This window comes from Macaca nemestrina, chromosome 18 (genome assembly GCF_043159975.1).
Source record: "Macaca nemestrina isolate mMacNem1 chromosome 18, mMacNem.hap1, whole genome shotgun sequence".
Lineage (NCBI taxonomy): Eukaryota > Metazoa > Chordata > Mammalia > Primates > Cercopithecidae > Macaca > Macaca nemestrina.
The window spans coordinates 863,750-880,365 of record NC_092142.1 but is presented as its reverse complement, the minus strand read 5'-3'; the positions used below and the strand labels follow the sequence as shown (position 1 = coordinate 880,365).

The window sequence follows — 16,616 nt, the reverse complement described above, 5'->3', positions numbered from 1 at the left end:
GAACAGACAGTGGAATACAGAGTAACAAATGGAGAACAGACTGGGCATGGTAGCTCATGCCTGTAATTCCAGCAACTTGGGAGGCCAAGGTGGGCGAATCACCTGAGGTCACGAGTTTGAGACCAGCCTGACCAACATGTTGAAACCCCGTCTCTACTAAAAATACAAAATTAGCCAGGCACAGTGGTGCATACCTGTAATCCCACCAGCTACTCAGGAGGCTGAGGCAGGAGAATTGCTTGAACCTGGAAGGCGGAGGTTGCAGTGATATGAAATCGTGCCACTGCACTCCAGCCTGGGCAACAAGAGCAAAACTCCGTCTCAAAAAGAAAAAAAAAAAAAAAAAAAAAAAAAAACAGGGAACAACACACAGCACATTCCCCAGAGCCATCAAAGGACTTGGCATCTGATAAAACCCAGTACCTTAGAGACACTGTCAGGCAATAATTTTGTGGAGGAGACAGACAAGACCTGAGGTCGAGGCCCAAGGGCATCCATCAACCTGACTGCACCTGTCAACTCTGCAGGACCCAGCCAAGGTCTGACTTACCCTGCACGTGCAGGAAGGAGGGAAGGGCCCGCCACTGTCACCCCTACACCGCCTGGCCAAACATGAGAAATAAGAAGGCCTGTTCAGAGCTTCAGAACTTGACGTAAGATGGACAGTGCATAGGGACTGGTGAGAGTGTGAAACGGCACGGCCACTGTGAAGAACTGACTTTATCCCAGCACATGACCCACTCCTAGATACAGGCCCCAATGACTTGACGACACGCGTCTACACAAAGACTTGTACACAAACATGCCCATCACCAGGAGAATGAAGAAATGAAATACGGAACAAGCACACAATGGACGCTGCCCCCACAATGGACAGCACAGAGTCTGAAACATGCAAACCACACAGATGAATCTCAGAGGCATCGTGCTGGGGAAGGGATCGTGCTGGGGAAGGGGTCGTGCTGGAGAAAGAAGCCAGGTGAGAGCACACGACCCTCAAGGCAGGTGAAACTGGCCAGGCATGGTGGTTCACGCCTGTAATCCCAGCACCTCAGCTTTGGGAAGCTGAAGCGAGTGGATCACCTGACGTCAGGAGTTCAAGACCAGCCCCGCCAACATGGTGAAACCCCGTCTCTACTAAAAATACAAAAATTAGCCGAGCATGGTGGCGGGTGCCTATAATCCCAGCTACTCGGGAGGCTCAGGCAGGAGAACTGCTTGAACCCGGGAGGTGGAGGGTGCAGTGAGCTGAAATCGGGCCATTGCACTCAAGCCTGGGCAATGAGAGTGAAACTCAGTCTCAAAAAAAAAAAGAGAGAGAGATAGGCAAAACTAATCCACGGTGACAGAAATCAGCAACGGTGCCAGCAGGAGGGAAGGCACTGCCTGAGGGCAAGGGGTATGCGGGACCCACATGGGGACAGTGATGCGTGTGACAGGCTCCGCACTGCCAGGCACGGGACTCTGTCGGAGCTCACAGAGGAGCAGGCGTGAGCTGTACATTTCACTACAGGTAAATTTTTACTCAAAGGAAGACTGGAAACAAACACTGAGCTCTAGGGAACGATGGTGGTATGGGCTGCAGTGTTCAGGGCGGTGTGCGTGGAAGCATGCTGACTGCAAACACATCCCGTTCGAGAGGGTCTGGGGGACAGACGAGATGGACAGAGACGTGGAGAGAGTGCAACAAAGTGCTGCCTGCAGAGCACGGTGGTGAACACCCACGTGGGTGGCCATGGAATCATTCCTTCAGTACTTTGAAAATTCTCAAATTTCCATCATGAAATCTTTGAGGAAAGGGGCAATTGCTTTCTAGCATTATGGAAAAGTAGTTGACTCAGCCAATTCTGGAAGACAGGGTGTGTGAGGAGAAAGTAACAAGAAAGGAAGGAGACCACCTGGAAACCTGGGGTATGTTGGGGGCTTCATGGAGAAGGAACAATGACAGAGTCGGCACGAGGAGCCCAGTGACATGCAGGTGGCTGAGAGGATGGCTGAGGAAGGGGAGAGGAGGTGGGAGCTCATGGCGGGGACGACTGACCTCCGTTTCTGATGGCTGTGATCCCTTGGTAGAAGTCTTCAAAGCTGATCACGCCGAGCCCACTGGGATCCAAGTACTTAGTTAAGTCCTTCACCTGTAATTGCCAAATGAGACCAGGTTACCCTAAGCCTTTACAGCAGGGGTCCCCAACCCTGGACCTCGGACTGGGACAGATCTGGTCTATGGCCTGCTGGGAACGGGGAGGCACAGCAGGAGGTGAGGGAGCACTACCGCCTGAGCTCCCCTCCTGTCAGATCAGCAGGGGCAGGGTATCAGGGTCTCACAGGAGTGCAAAGCCTCCCGTGGGCTCCGCATGCGAGGGGTCCAGGCTGTGCGCTCCTTATGAGAATCTAACGCCTGATGACCTGAACAGTTTCATCCTGACACCACCCTGACCCCAGACCCGTCTGTGGAAAAGTGTCTTCTATGAAACCAATCCCTGGTGCCAGGAAGGCTGGGGGCCACTTTAGGGAATCAGGATTAGGTTGTATCACGTGCTTGGCTTTTTCACCAAAAGCACAGAAGCCGCCAACGTGGTGGTGCTGACAGCGACAACGTCTGACTCCGCACATACAAGAGGCAGCACAGCCTTCACAGGCCACTGCGGACGGCCACAGCCACAGGACAGGCAGCACCCTGTAAATGGGCTACCAGCAGCACCTGGTGTGATGAACCACGGGAGTGGGACCCTGGCCACTGAAAGCAGCCAGGGTCTTATGTGGGGAGATCAGTTCTGAAGTTTTAGATATTGTTCTGGCAAGGATCCAGCAGGCGAACATAGATATGTTACATAGATAACATAGATAAGCGGCCGGGCGCCGTAGCTCATGCCTGTAATCCCAGCACTTTGGGAAGCCGAGGCGGGTGGATCACGAGGTCAGGAGATCGAGACCATCCTGGCGAACACGGTGAAACCCCATCTCTACTAAAAATACAAAAAATTAGCCGGGCGTGGTGGCAGGCGCCTGTAGTCCCAGCTATTCGGGAGGCTGAGGTAGGAGAATGGCGTGAACCCGGGAGGCGGAGCTTGCAGTGAGCTGAGATTGCACCACTGCACTCCAGCCTGGGCGACAGAGTGAGACTCCGTCTCCAAAAAAAAAAAAAAGATAACATAGATAAGCACACACCGCCCATTCAGAAATGCCTTCCTGGCTCTGCAGAGTCCTTGGCAGAAAATAACTGAGGAAAAGAGACCCTAGATATCAAAAATCATAAACGCTAAGTAGGTTAACTCACACACAGATATAACATAAAATGAAACTCTTCAGAAAGAATGCAGGTTTATTCTGCCAAGTGTAAACTGGATTTCACAAAAATTTAAAAAAATTTCAGGCCGAGCGCGGTGGCTCAAGCCTGTAATCCCAGCACTTTGGGAGACCGAGAAGGGTGGATCACGAGGTCAGGAGATTGAGACCATCCTGGCTAACCCCGTGAAACCCCGTCTCTACTGAAAAATACACAAAAACTAGCCGGGCAAGGTAGCGGGTGCCTGTAGTCCCAGCTACTCAGGAGGCTGAGGCAGGAGAATGGCGTAAACCCAGGAGGCGGAGCTTGCAGTGAGCTGAGATCTGGCCACTGCACTCCAGCCTGGGCAACAGAGTGAGACTCCGTCTCAATAAAAAAAAAAAGAAAATTCAGGGGATGGGTTGGAAGCGGGGAGAGCATTAGGAAAAATACCTGGGCTTAATACCCAGGTGACGGGCTGACAGGTACAGCAAACCACCATGGCACATGTTTGCCTATGTAACAAACCTGTACATCCTACACATGCACCCCAAAACTTAAAAAATAAAAAATAAAAATTTAAAACTTTTATGCTCAAAAAATAACAATAAAAGCAAAAAAATGACACTGGGAGAAAGTATTTGCAAATCATATATCTGTTAAATGACTTATGTCCAGAATATATAAGGAAATCTTACAATTAAGAAGACAACTCAGGCCGGGCGCGGTGGCTCACGCCTGTAATCCCAGCACTGTGGAAGGCCAAGGTGAGTGGATCACCTGAGGTCGGGAGTTCGAGACCATCCTGACCGAAGTGGAGAAACCCCATGTCTACTAAAAACACAAAATCAGCCAGGCGTGGTGGTGCATGCCTGTAATCCCAGCTACTCAGGAGGCTGAGACAGGAGAATTGCTTAAACCCAGGAGGCAGAAGTTGCAGTGAGCGGAGACTGTGCCATTGCACTCCAGCCCAGGTGACTGAATGAGACTCTGTCTCAAAAAAAAAAAAAAAAAAAGACAACTGAATTTTTTTTAAGTGAGCAAAATACTTAAATAGAAATTTCATCAGAAAATATGTATGAATGGTTGATAAACACATGAAAAAATGCTCAATTAGTCCTCAAAGAAATGCAAATTAAAACCATAATGTGGCTGGGTGCCTTGTGGCTCACGCCTGTATTCCCAGCACTTTGGGAGGCTGGGATGGGCGGGTCACCGAAGGTCAGGGGTTCCAGACCAGCCCGGCCAACATGGCAAAACCCCATCTCTACTAAAAAAACAAAAATTAACCAGATGTGGTGGCACTCGCCTGTAATCCCAGCTACTCGGGAGGCTGAGGCTGGAGAATTGCTTGAACCTGGGAGGCGGAGCTTGCAGTGAGCCAAGATTACGCCACTGCACTCCAGCCTGGGCTACATAGTGAGAGTCTGTCTCAAAAAAAAAAAAAAAAAAAAAAAAAGTTTGAGGCTGGGTGTGGTGGTTCATGCCTATAATCCCAGCACTTTGGGAGGCTGAAGCAGGCGGATCACCTGAGGTCAGGAGTTCGAGACCAGCCTGACCAACATGGAGAAACCCCGTCTCTACTAAAAATATAAAATTAGCTGGGCGTGGTGGCGGGCACCTGTAACCCCAGTTACTCGGGAGGCTGAGGCAGGAGAATTGCTCAAACCTGGGAGGCGGATGTTGTTGTGAGCTGAGAGAGATCATGCCACTGCACTCCAGCCTGGGCAAAAACAGTGAAACTCTGTCTCAAAAAAAAGAGGTTTGAACATTGATAAATATTTGATGATATTAAGGAACTGTTCGTTTTTGCAGGTGTGGTTATATTTTCATAATTTTTCAAAGAGCACTGCTTTTTAGACACATGTACTGAAAAACTTAGAAATACCTCAAGAATCTGGGGTGAGGCACAGATGTCACCAGAGGCATGCCTGCACGTTGCTGCGACTGGGGCTGAGTACCAGTGCACCGTTTCACTACTCTCCACTTTCATATGGGTTTGAACTCTTCCATAATGAAAACTTCAAGAACAGCAAAAGAGGAAAAAGAGAGCAAAGAAGAAAGAAGTGTGGGCCAGGGAGAAAGGAAAAAGGAGGCAGCATTCAGCCACAGAGGGAGCAGACTCCTGAAGGAAGCCCCTCTTGGGTGGGGGGCTGGGCTGTGAAAATGCTCAGGGACAGGGAGAGGCAACAGGCTGGCAAGAGCCCTGGCTGCAGCCACATCCATTAACTGACAAAACCCTAGGCCCTGCAGTGAAGTCCAGATGCCCCGGCTGCCAACAAGCAGCAAGCACGGAACCCTCAAGGGCAACCCCGCTGGAGACGCCAGGACACAGCTGCTCTGTTTCAGGACAAGGATAGGGGGTGCAGCATGTGGTCAGCAAGGCCATCGCATGGGATGCGCCCAGGAGGCAATCCAGAAAGCCCGAAGCATGCAGGCCAGGACCCCTGCGGCTGGCCCTCTTGCCACTGTCGGCCAACATACCCCATAAAGTCAGGCTCAAACAGGGCCAGCCCCAGCTAACGGACCCCACAGTGCGGAATTCCTGAGCCAGAGACTGAGTTTCCACTTCCCCTCCACAATGGAAGAGGCTGGGGCCATCGCCTCAATCCTAGGGCCCCGTGTGCCAGTGCGACTCTGGGCTCGGAAGTCCATCATCAGCCAACTTCCCGGAGACAACCGGAGTTTATAAAACGTCTACCCACTTATCTCACAAAAGTCCTCCTTCCTAAGAATGTGAGAGTCTTGCTGGGTACCTGAGAGTTACCTAATCCAGAGTCCAGACTGGCCAATCTGTCCTGAAGATTCCTAAGGATTTCAACACTGAGGTTACTAATTGAACACAAAGTACCAAGTTGTTCATTCTGAAACATTCACCAAACATTTTTTAAACAAATCATTAACTACAATAGGCCCCTTTACGTGTTACCATGTTAGAATGAATAAGAGTGAATCAAAGTATACATTTTTAAAACTCCATTTTAATTGTATTTTCTTTATAATTTGTAGAACAGACGAGCTTCATGTAACTGATGATTTGGGGATAGTTCTAATTCTCCAAGCCCAAAATACTCAATTCAGAGGCTTCGAAAAAAAAAAAAAGGTGAAACTGTGAAAAATAAGACAGTCTACCCTTCCCTGCAAAATCCAGTAGTGGCAGAAAACTGAGCCAAGAGACACAAACCAGAATGGCCAAAGCCAGCCAGCACCGCTCCAGCAGACGGACAGTAAGTTACAGAAACACCAGAGGCAGAATCCACTCAGTCACTGGCTCCAGGGTGACTGCAGTATGAAAAACTTACTGACAAACGGCATTGTTCCTGCTATGGATATAGAAACATGATCCACTGATCTGAAAGAAAGGAAAGCAGAACGAGTTCTCCCACCACAGTCAACTAGGATCCCAGAGACTCCTCCCAGGATTCTCGAATAACACACTGTGTTATGGCTTCACATCAAAGCACCTTTCAAAGGAGAAACACCACCTTTCTACATCCTGTTGTTACTATCATACTTGAATGTTTTCAACAAAGCTTATCTTATCAGAAACCATGGCAATAATAAGCAAAATGTTCCGAGGCGCTCCCTTAGCTATTTGTAAACGTCACACTAGATCAGTACGTGGGCCAGCGTGGGCAGGGAGAGAGGCGGCTCTGAAAGCCTGGCTATGCAGTATCTCCCAACAGCACTGAAGCCTGTGGTTCACCTGCCGACGGCACGGACGCTTCTTTCTAAAAGCAAACGCCAAGCAGCTAAACATATATATATACACAAAGGGTTTTCCCTGCTGTTCCCAACAAGTGCTTGCTTTTTTGTTTTGACTTTTCTTTTCTGTTGTTTTTGTTTGTTTGTTGTTGAGATAGAGTCTCGCCCAGGATGGAGTGCAGTCGTGCGATCTCAGCTCACTACAGCCTCCACCTTCTGGTTCAGATGATTCTCCTGCCTCAGCCTCCCAAGTAGCTGCGATTACAGCTACCTTCCACCAAAGTCAACTAATTTTTTTTGTATTTTTAGTAGAGACAGCGTTTCGCTATGCTAGGCAGGCTGGTCTCGAACTCCCGACCTCAGGTGATCTGCCCACCTCAGCCTCCCAAAGTGCTGGGATTACAGGCATGAGCCACTGCACCCAGCCTTGTTTTTCTTTTTCTCTTTTTTTTTTTTTGAGACAGGGTCTCACTCTGTCACTCAGACTAGGGTGCAGTGACATAATCTCAACTCACTACAACCTCTGCCTCCCAGGTTCAACCGATTTTCCTACCTCAGCCTCCGGAATAGCTGCGTGTGCCGCCATAGTTGGCTAATTTTTGTATTTTAGGTAGAGACAAGGTTTTGCCATGTTGCCCAGGCTGGTCTCGAACTCCTGACTTCAAGTGATCCACCCACCTCGGCCTCCCAAAGTGCTGGAATTACAGGTGAGCCACTCAGCCCACCTTAGAGACGGGGTTTCACCATGTTGGCCAGATTGGTCTTGAACTCCTGATCTCAGGTGATGCACCCACCTTGGCCTCCCAAAGTGCTGGGGTTGCAGGCGCGAGCCACCGTGCCCAGACTTAATTCTTGATACTAATACCTGTTGTCCTGCACTGAAGTGGGAATCTTTCTGGTTGGTTCATTTTAACAGAGATAACTGAAGTACTCTTAGAAATGAAAAGATGTGCCAGGCGCGGTGGCTCAAGCCTGTAATCCCAGCACTTTGGGAGGCCGAGACGGGCGGATCACAAGGTCAGGAGACCGAGACCATCCTGGCTAACATGGTGAAACCCCGTCTCTACTAAAAAATACAAAAAAATAGCCGGGCGAGGTGGCGGGCGCCTGTAGTCCCAGCTACTCGGGAGGCTGAGGCAGGAGAATGGTGCAAACCCAGGAGGCGGAGCTTGCAGTGAGCTGAGATCCTGCCACTGCACTCCAGCCCGGGCGACAGCGCGAGACTCTCTCTCAAAAAAAAAAAAAAAAAAAAACACAAATGAAAAGATGTTCAATAAAATATTTTAGAGATGCACTTACTATAAAGCCTAAACCAAACTAAGGCCAGGCGTGGTGGCTCACACCTGGATTTCCAGCACTTTCGGATACCAAGGCGGGTGGATCACTTGAGCCCAAGAGTTCGAGACTAGCCTGGGCAACATGGTGAAACCTCATCTCTACAAAAAATACCAAAAAGTTCCAGCTACTTGGAAGGCTGAGGTGGGAGGATTGCCTAAGCCTGGGAGGTTGAGGCTACAGTGAGCCATGATTGCGCCACTGCATTCCACCTGGGCAGAACTGGTATCGAACTCCTGACCTCAGGTGATCCACCAGCCTCGGCCTCCCAAAGTGCTGGGATTACAGTTGTGAGCCACCGCACCCCCACTGCGTGGTTCTCAATTCTTTGATCTGAGTGGTGATTTTTACATATCACTGTATAGAGAACAGACAAGAAAGCTTATTCTTCAATCTGGTGCATGTGGTCAAGAAAAAAGAAAGAAAAAAGAAAGAAAGCCTATTTCTTTTTTTTTTTTTTTTTTTTTTGAGATGGAGTCTCACTCTGTCACCCAGGCCGGAGTGCATCAGCGCGATCTCAGCTCACTGCAGCCTCCACCTCCCGGGTTCAAGCGATTCTCGTGCCTCAGCCTTGAAAGTAGCTGAGATTACAGGCATGCACCACCATGCCTTGCTAACTTTTGTACTTTTAGTAGAGATGGGGTTTCGCCATGTTAGCCAAGCTGGTCTTGAACTCCTGACCTCAGGTGATCTGCCTACCGCCTCAGCCTCCCAAAGTGCTGGGATTGCAGGCGTGAGCCTCTACACCCGGCCAAGAAAGCTTGAATGAGAAAGAGCCTGTATGTGACATTTCCTAAACCTGCAGGAAGGTTGGCTTCTGTTGCAAATCACGTTAGGCTCAGGGACCTGGACAAAGAGTTCCAGAGACAGGGGTGTTTTGAGGGTTGGTTTTGTGGGGTTTTGTTGGTTTTTGTTTTTGCGCTTTTTTCGTTTTGGTTTTGAGGAGGTCTACAGTATGAGAGATGAGGTCTACAATATGTTTTCCAGGCTAGATGTGAACACCTAGACTCAGCCAATCCTCTCACCTCAACCTCCTGAGTAGCTGGGACTAGAGGTGCATGCCACCACACCCAGCTAATTTTTGTATTGTTTGTAGGGAGGGGCTCTCACTATGTTGCTCAGGCTGGTCTGAAACTCCTGGACTCCAGCAATCCTCCCAACTGACCTCCAGAGTAGCTGGAACTACAGGGATGAGCCACGGCACCTGGCTAGAGAGTTTTCAATTCCCATTTAGTCAGTTTTGCACCAACTACTATAGCAAGTAACTTTATGGGGGGTTATGCCTGGCAACTGATGCTTAAAGACCCTGCTCAGAGTCTGCCCTAGATGAGGGGAGGTCTTTGCTTTTAATCGGGTGTGCGAGCAAGGAACAAAGACCCGCCTACTGGATGCCTCAACCACCTGGAATGATGAGGTCCTGCTGGGAAAATGAACGCATCTGAGTAAATCCATGTCTCTTTTCTTGGCAACTTAAAAGCTATGGTGTGTATACCTCTAAACTGAAATTTGGAAGAAAGACAGGTAGGTTAAATCACATGAGTTTTCCTACTCTGAATGTGCTCAGTGGCAGCTCAGTTTCTCTGTGTGAAGTACAAAAATAGCTTCCTTGGGCCAGGCGGGCTGGCTCACGCCTGTAACCCCAGCACTTTGGGAGGCCAAGGCAGGCGGATCACAAGGTCAGGAGATCGAGACCATCCTGGCTTACATGGTAAAACCCCGTCTCTACTAAAAATACAAAAAATTAGCCAGGCGTGGTGGCAGGTGCCTGTAGTTCCAGCTACTCGGGAGGCTGAGGCAGGAGAATGGCATGAACCCAGGAGGCGGAGCTTGCAGTGAGCCGAGATCTCACCACTGCACTCCAGCCTGGGCGACAGAGCAAGGCTCCATCTCAAAAAAAAAAAAAACAAAAAACAAAATTAGCTGGACCTGGTGGCAGGCGCCTGTAATCCCAGCTACTCGGAAGGCTGAGGCAGAAGAATCACTTGAACCCAGAAGGCGGAAGTTGCAATGAGCCAAGATCACACCACTGCACTCCAGCCTAGGCAACAAGAGCAAAACTCTGTCTCAAAAAAAAAAAAAAAAAAAAAAGGCTTCCTAAATCAGAGATCTGTTCTGATTACCCATGACGAGGAACTGAGGAACCGACTTGCTTTCCCTGGTTTAGAGGAGAAAAGTCTAGAATAAAAGCATTGTGCTGGTCTGACATGGAAAAGGTTACTCCGTATGTGCCCAGAGAGTCATACCACATATTCAGGAATCCACTTTCATCCATCAGAAATAGATGTGGCCAGGCCGCGCACGGTGGCTCACTCCTGTAATCCCAACACTTCAGGAGGCCGAGGTGGGCGGATCACAGAGTCAGGAGATCGAGACCAGCCAGGCTAACATGGTGAAACCCCATCTGTACTAAAAATACAAAACTTTAGCCAGGCATGGTGGCGGGCGCCTGTAGTCCCTGCTACTTGGGAGGCTGAGGTACAAGAATCACTTGAACCCGGGAGGCGGAGGTTGTGGTGAGCTGAGATCGCTCACTGCACTCCAACCTAGGCAACAGAGCGAGACTTCATCTCAAAAATAAAAAATAAAAATAAAAAAAAAAGAGGCCAGCCGCGGTGGCTCATGCCTGTAATCCCAACACTTTACGAGGCCAAAGCAGGCAGATCACGAGCTCAGGAGTTCAAGATCATCCTGACCAACTTGATGAAACCCCATCTCTACTAAAAATACAAAAATTAGCCGGGCATAGTGATGTGTGCCTGAAATCCCAGCTACTCAGGAAGCTGAGGCAGGAGAATCACTTGGACAAGGGAGGCGGAGGTTGCAGTGAGCCGAGATCACACTACTGCATTCCAGCCTGGGCAACAGAGTTAGACTCCGTCTCAAAAAAAGAAATAAATAAAATAAAATAAACAAAATAAAGAAATAGGCCGGGCGCGGTGGCTCACGCCTGTAATCCCAGCACTTTTGTAGGCCAATTGAGACCATCCTGGCTAACACAGTGAAACCCCGTCTCTACTAAAAATACAAAAAGTTAGCCAGGCGTGGTGGCGGGCGCCTGTAGTCCCAGCTACTCGGGAGGCTGAAGCAGGAGAATGGTGTGAACGGGGAAGGCAGAGCTTGCAGTGAGCCGAGGTCGTGCCACTGCACTCCAGACTCAACGACAGAGCAAGACTCCGTCTCAAAAAAAAAAAGAAATAGACATGTCCACCTAACAGCAGGAGGAGGCCTGCTTAGCACCCAGCTCTAAGTCCTTCTTTGTGGCTTTTTCTTTGTTTTCTTTTCTGAAATGGAGTCTCACTCTATCACCCAAGCTGGAGAGCAGTGGCGTGATCTTGGCTCACTGCAATCTCAGCCACCCAGGTTCAAGCGATTCTCCTGCCTCAGCCTCTCAAGTAGCTGGGACTAGAGGCCCCCACTACTACGCCCAGCTGATTTTTTGTTTGTTTCCTTTTTGTTTTTTTGAGACGGAGTTTCACTCTTGTCGCCCAGGCTGCGGTGCAGTGGCGCGATCTCAGCTAACTGCAGCCTCTGCCTCCCAGGGTTCAAGTGATTCTCCTTCACCAGCCTCCCAAGTAGCTGGGATTACAGATGCCTGCCACCATGCCCCGCTAATTTTTGTATTTTTAGTAAAGATGGGGTTTCACTATGTTAGCCAGGCTGGTCTCGAACTCCTGACCTCAAGCGATCCACCGCCTCAGCCTCCCACAGTGCAGGGATTACAGGCATGAGTCACTGAGCCCAGCCTTTTTTTTTTGTTTTTTTCATTTGTTTGTTTTTGAGACAGAGTCTTGCTCTGTCGCCCAGACTGGAGTGCAGTGGTGTGATCTCGGGTCACTGCAACCTCCACCTCCTAGGTTCAAACAATTCTCCTGCCTCAGCCTCCCAAGTAGCTGGGATTTACAAGCACACAGCACCATGCCTGGCTAATTTTTTGTATTTTTAGTAGAGACAGGGTTTCTCCATGTTGGCCAGGCTGGTCTTGAACTCCTGACCTCAGGTAATCCACCCGCCTCAGCCTGCCAAAGTGCTGGGATTACAGGCATGAGCCACTGCGCCCGGCCTAAGTCCTTCTAATCACTCTGATGGTCTCCTTCTTCGTGACAGGCCAGGGACGAGAATGTGGGGCTCCTCCACACCACGGGCACCCCTCCCTGACACCTTTCCACCTTCGTCGGGATTCCAATAGGCTGCAGCCCTCCAATAATCTCAACACCCCACTCTGTGTTTGAGAAGCTCCCTGGTACGGGAAGGGTGGGGAGGGTGAGGTGCAGGGGTGAGGCGGGGGGAGGGAGGGATGGCCAGGGACAGAGGGGACTCCGGGTGCTCCAGAAAACACAGCAGTACGGACTCCGTACTATTTCTGTTAACAGCTTTATTGAAATAAAATTCACATACCACAAAATCACCCATTTGAAGGGTACAATTCAATGGTTTTAGTATATTCAGAGCTGTCTCCACATTATTTTAAAGACAGGAGACTCTTAAAATGCACATGAGAATACTTGGAAAACAGCCAAGGGAATACATTCAAGCTTTCAGCAAACACGCTGAGGAAATAAAACAGAATTGATGAAAGCAACCAAAGAATCCACACATTGAATGATGGCAGGCGCAGCGCTGCGGGAAGCAGAAGGCTCCTTCCTGCACTTCAGGTCTGGTCCCTGGAGAAGCAGGTGTGTGCCCCAGGCAAGGGGAAGGTGAGCAGCTCCTGGGGGGACTCTCTCCCTGGGGCTAATGAATACGCTCCCTTTATGGCTCTTCTCTAGAATGCCAGTCAGCTGGGACTCCTCAGCTCATAGAACTCCGTTCCTGCCTTGCTTTCAAGGTCAGCATGCCCTCTGACCTACAGATGCCACTCAGATCCTCGGTCCCTCCCCTGTACGCAACAGAGAAGTGGGGCCCTCACTCGCCAGCCCAGCCAAGCCCTGCTAGCCGCTACAGTGTCCTGGGTAACACCAGCCCCCATGGGGACACCCTCAAGTCCTGGCTCAGACCTAGACCCCTGAGCGGAAGTAAAGGAGGAAGAAAAGTAAATTAAAAAGTTATCCAATACTTGGTTGGGCATGGCGGCTCACGCCTCATCCCAGCACTTTTGGACACCAGGGGATCACTTGAGGTCAGGAGTCTGAAACTGGCCTGGGCAACACAGTGAAACAAAAATACAAAAATATCTGCCAAAAATACAAAAAATTAGCCAGAGCTGGGCATGGTGGTGCATATTTTGTGGTCCCAGCTACTTAGGAGGGTGACACAGGAGGATCGCTTGAGCCTGGGAGGCAGAGGTTGCAGTAAACCAAGATTGTGCCACTGCATTCCAGCCTAGGCGAGAGTAAGACCCTGTCTCAAGAAAGAGAAAAAAGGTTTGTTCTGCACGTTCAGGAGGTCAAATGGTGAACTTCCTTGTTGGTGGCCTGGGTAGTGACCTGGCTTCCATGTTGTCAAGGAAGGTGTGCCAGGACTAGACCATGGCAGCAGGCAGAATTCTAAGACTCCCTCTCTTCAGTGTTGGCAAGGTCTGTGCATATGGTGGGACAGTCACTGTGATGAGGCTCACTTAATCCTTAAAACAAAATTTTTTTTTGAGATGCAGTCTCACTCTGTCGCCCAGGCTAGAGTGCAGTGGCACGATCTTGGCTCACTGCAACCTCTGCCTCCCGGGTTCAAACAATTCTCCTGCCTCAGTCTACGCCAACAGCTAGGATTACTTACGCCCGCCACCACGTACGGCTAATTTTGTATTTTTAGTAGAGATAGGGTTTCACAATGTTGGCCAGGCAGGTCTCAAACTCCTGACCTCAAGTGATCCACCCAACTCAGCCTCCCAAAGTGCTGTGATTATAGCTGTGAGCCACTGCACCTGGCCTAAAACTTTTTTTTTCTTTTTGAGACAGAGTCTCCCTGTCACCCAGGCTGGAGTGCAGTGGTGTGGTAAACACAGCTCATTGCAGCCTCAAGATACTAGGCTCAAGCGATCCTCCCACCTCAGCCTCCTGAGTAGCTGGGACTACAGGTGTGAGCCGCCATGCCTGGTTTTGATTATGTTAACTTAAGACACCACTGTAGCAGCCTGCTGGTCTCAAAGAATTAAGCTGCCATACCTGGGAGGACCACGTGGTGAACCTGAGGGTTCTCCAGGACCTAAGAGCCACTTCTGGCCAACAACCAACCAGAAAACAGGGTCCTCAGTTCTACAGCCTCAAGGAGCTGAATTCTGCTGAGCACCTGAACGAGCCTGAACTCTGTCCTGCCTGGTGACAGTCCTGTAAGACACTGAGCGGAGATGTACAGGACTGCGTGTTCCAGACAGAGGGAACAGCTACTGCACAGGCCTGGAGGAGGATGTGTGCCTGTGGAGTGTCAGAAGCAGAATGAGCAGGGGGCCGGCAGCAGGAAGTGAGGCTGCAGGGGCAAGAGGGCCAGAGCGCACTGTGACGAGGACTTTGGTAGAGTGTGGTAGTCTGAGCGGACAGAGCAGGACCTGGTCGTCTTTGGCAGCCATTATTTGGCCTACCATAGCCATCTTACTTTTTAAATTTGAGGTATAATTTCCATCCTGTTGTTTGTTTGTTTATTTATTTATGTATGTTATTGATTTTTTTCTTTGAGACAGCGTTTCATTCTTGTTGCCCAGGCTGGAGTGCAGTGGCGTGATCTCGGCTCACCGCAACCTCCGCCTCTCGGGTTCAAGCAATTCTCCTGCTTCAGCCTCCCGAGTAACTGGGATTATAGGCATGCGCCACCACACCCAGCTGGTTTTGTATTTTTAGTAGACAGGGTTTCTCCATGTTGATCAGGCTGGCCTCAAACTCCTAACCACAGGTGATCTGCCCACCTCGGCCTCCCAAAGCGCTGGGATTACAGGCATGAGCCACCACTCCCGGCTACTTTTCTGAGACAAAGTTTCCCTCATTGCCAGCGCAATCTCAACTCACTGCAACCTCTGCCTCCAGGGTTCAAGCGATTCTCCTGCCTCAGCCTCCCAAGTAGCTGGGACTACAGGTGCCCGCCACCACATTCGGCTAATTTTTGTATTTTTAGTAGAGATTGGTTTCACCATGTTGGCCAGGCTGGTCTCAAACTCCTGACCTCACGTCATCTGCCCACCTCGGCCTCCCAAAGCGCTGGGATTACAGGCATGAGCCACCACTCCCGGCTACTTTTTTGAGACAAAGTTTCCCTCATTGCCAGCGCAATCTCAACTCACTGCAACCTCTGCCTCCAGGGTTCAAGCGATTCTCCTGCCTCAGCCTCCCAAGCAGCTGGGACTACAGGTGCCCGCCACCACATTCGGCTAATTTTTGTATTTTTAGTAGAGACTGGTTTCACCATGTTGGCCAGGCTGGTCTCAAACTCCTGACCTCATGTGATCTGCCCACCTCGGCCTCCCAAAATGCTAGGATTACAGGTGTGAGCCACCATGCCTGGCCAATACGCTTTTTCATATGTCAAATCTTCTTTATAGTTTTTTTCTTTTTCCTTTTTTAATTTTGTTCTACTATTTTACATTGTCGTTATTTTTCACAATTCACTGTGCCCAGCCTGGCCTGTGGTTTTAAATTAGTCTACCTGAAAGCTGAATTTAACCCTTTGTTCTCACCCTTTTTTCAGATGCGTTCACATTAACCAGACAACGGTCTGAGCATGATTCTCTTAATGAGTTTTTGTAGTGAGACAGGTATCATTTATACGTTTTTAGTCTTTTTTTTTTTTTTTTTGGAGAAAGAGTCTCGCGCTGTTGCCCAGGCTGGAGTGCAGTGGTGCAATCTCGGCTCACTGCAACCTCTGCCTCCCGGGTTCACGCCATTCTCCTGTCTCAGCCTTCCAAGTAGCTGGGACTACAGGCACCTGCCACCATGCCCGGCTAATTTTTTGTATTTTTAGTAGAGATGGGATTTCACCGTGTTAGCCAGGATAGTCTCGATCTCCTGACCTCGTGATCCACCCGCCTCGGCCTCCCAAATGCTGGGATTACACGCGTGAGCCACCGTGCCCGGCCCTTAGTCTTTTTTGTTTTTTTGAGACAGAATTTCGCTCTTATCGCCTAGGCTGGTGTACAATGGCACGACCATGGCTCATTGCAACCTCCACATCCTGGGTACAAGCGATTCTCCCGCCTCAGCCTCTCAAGTGGCTGGGATTACAGGCAGACACCACCATGCCCAGCAAATTTTTTTTGTATTTTCAGTAGACACGCAGTTTCACCATGTTGGCCAGGCTGGTCTCAAACTCCTGACCTCAGGTGATCCAACCACCTCCACCTCCCAAAGCGCTAGGATTACAGGCATGAACCACCGCGCTTGGCCTTTTTTTT

General features: G+C 49.8%; 1 protein-coding gene across 2 annotated transcripts in view; it reads right to left on the bottom strand.

Annotated features, from left to right (window-relative positions):
* The window catches only part of LOC105485913 (RAB11 family interacting protein 3), a 99,139-nt gene that overhangs the window by 58,264 nt on the left and 24,259 nt on the right, over positions 1–16,616 (bottom strand). For both annotated transcript variants that reach the window (XM_071083776.1, XM_011748528.3), the window contains exon 2: positions 2,042–2,135. In XM_071083776.1, coding sequence (XP_070939877.1) covers positions 2,042–2,135 — 94 coding nt within the window. The remainder of the gene's footprint in view (positions 1–2,041; positions 2,136–16,616) is intronic.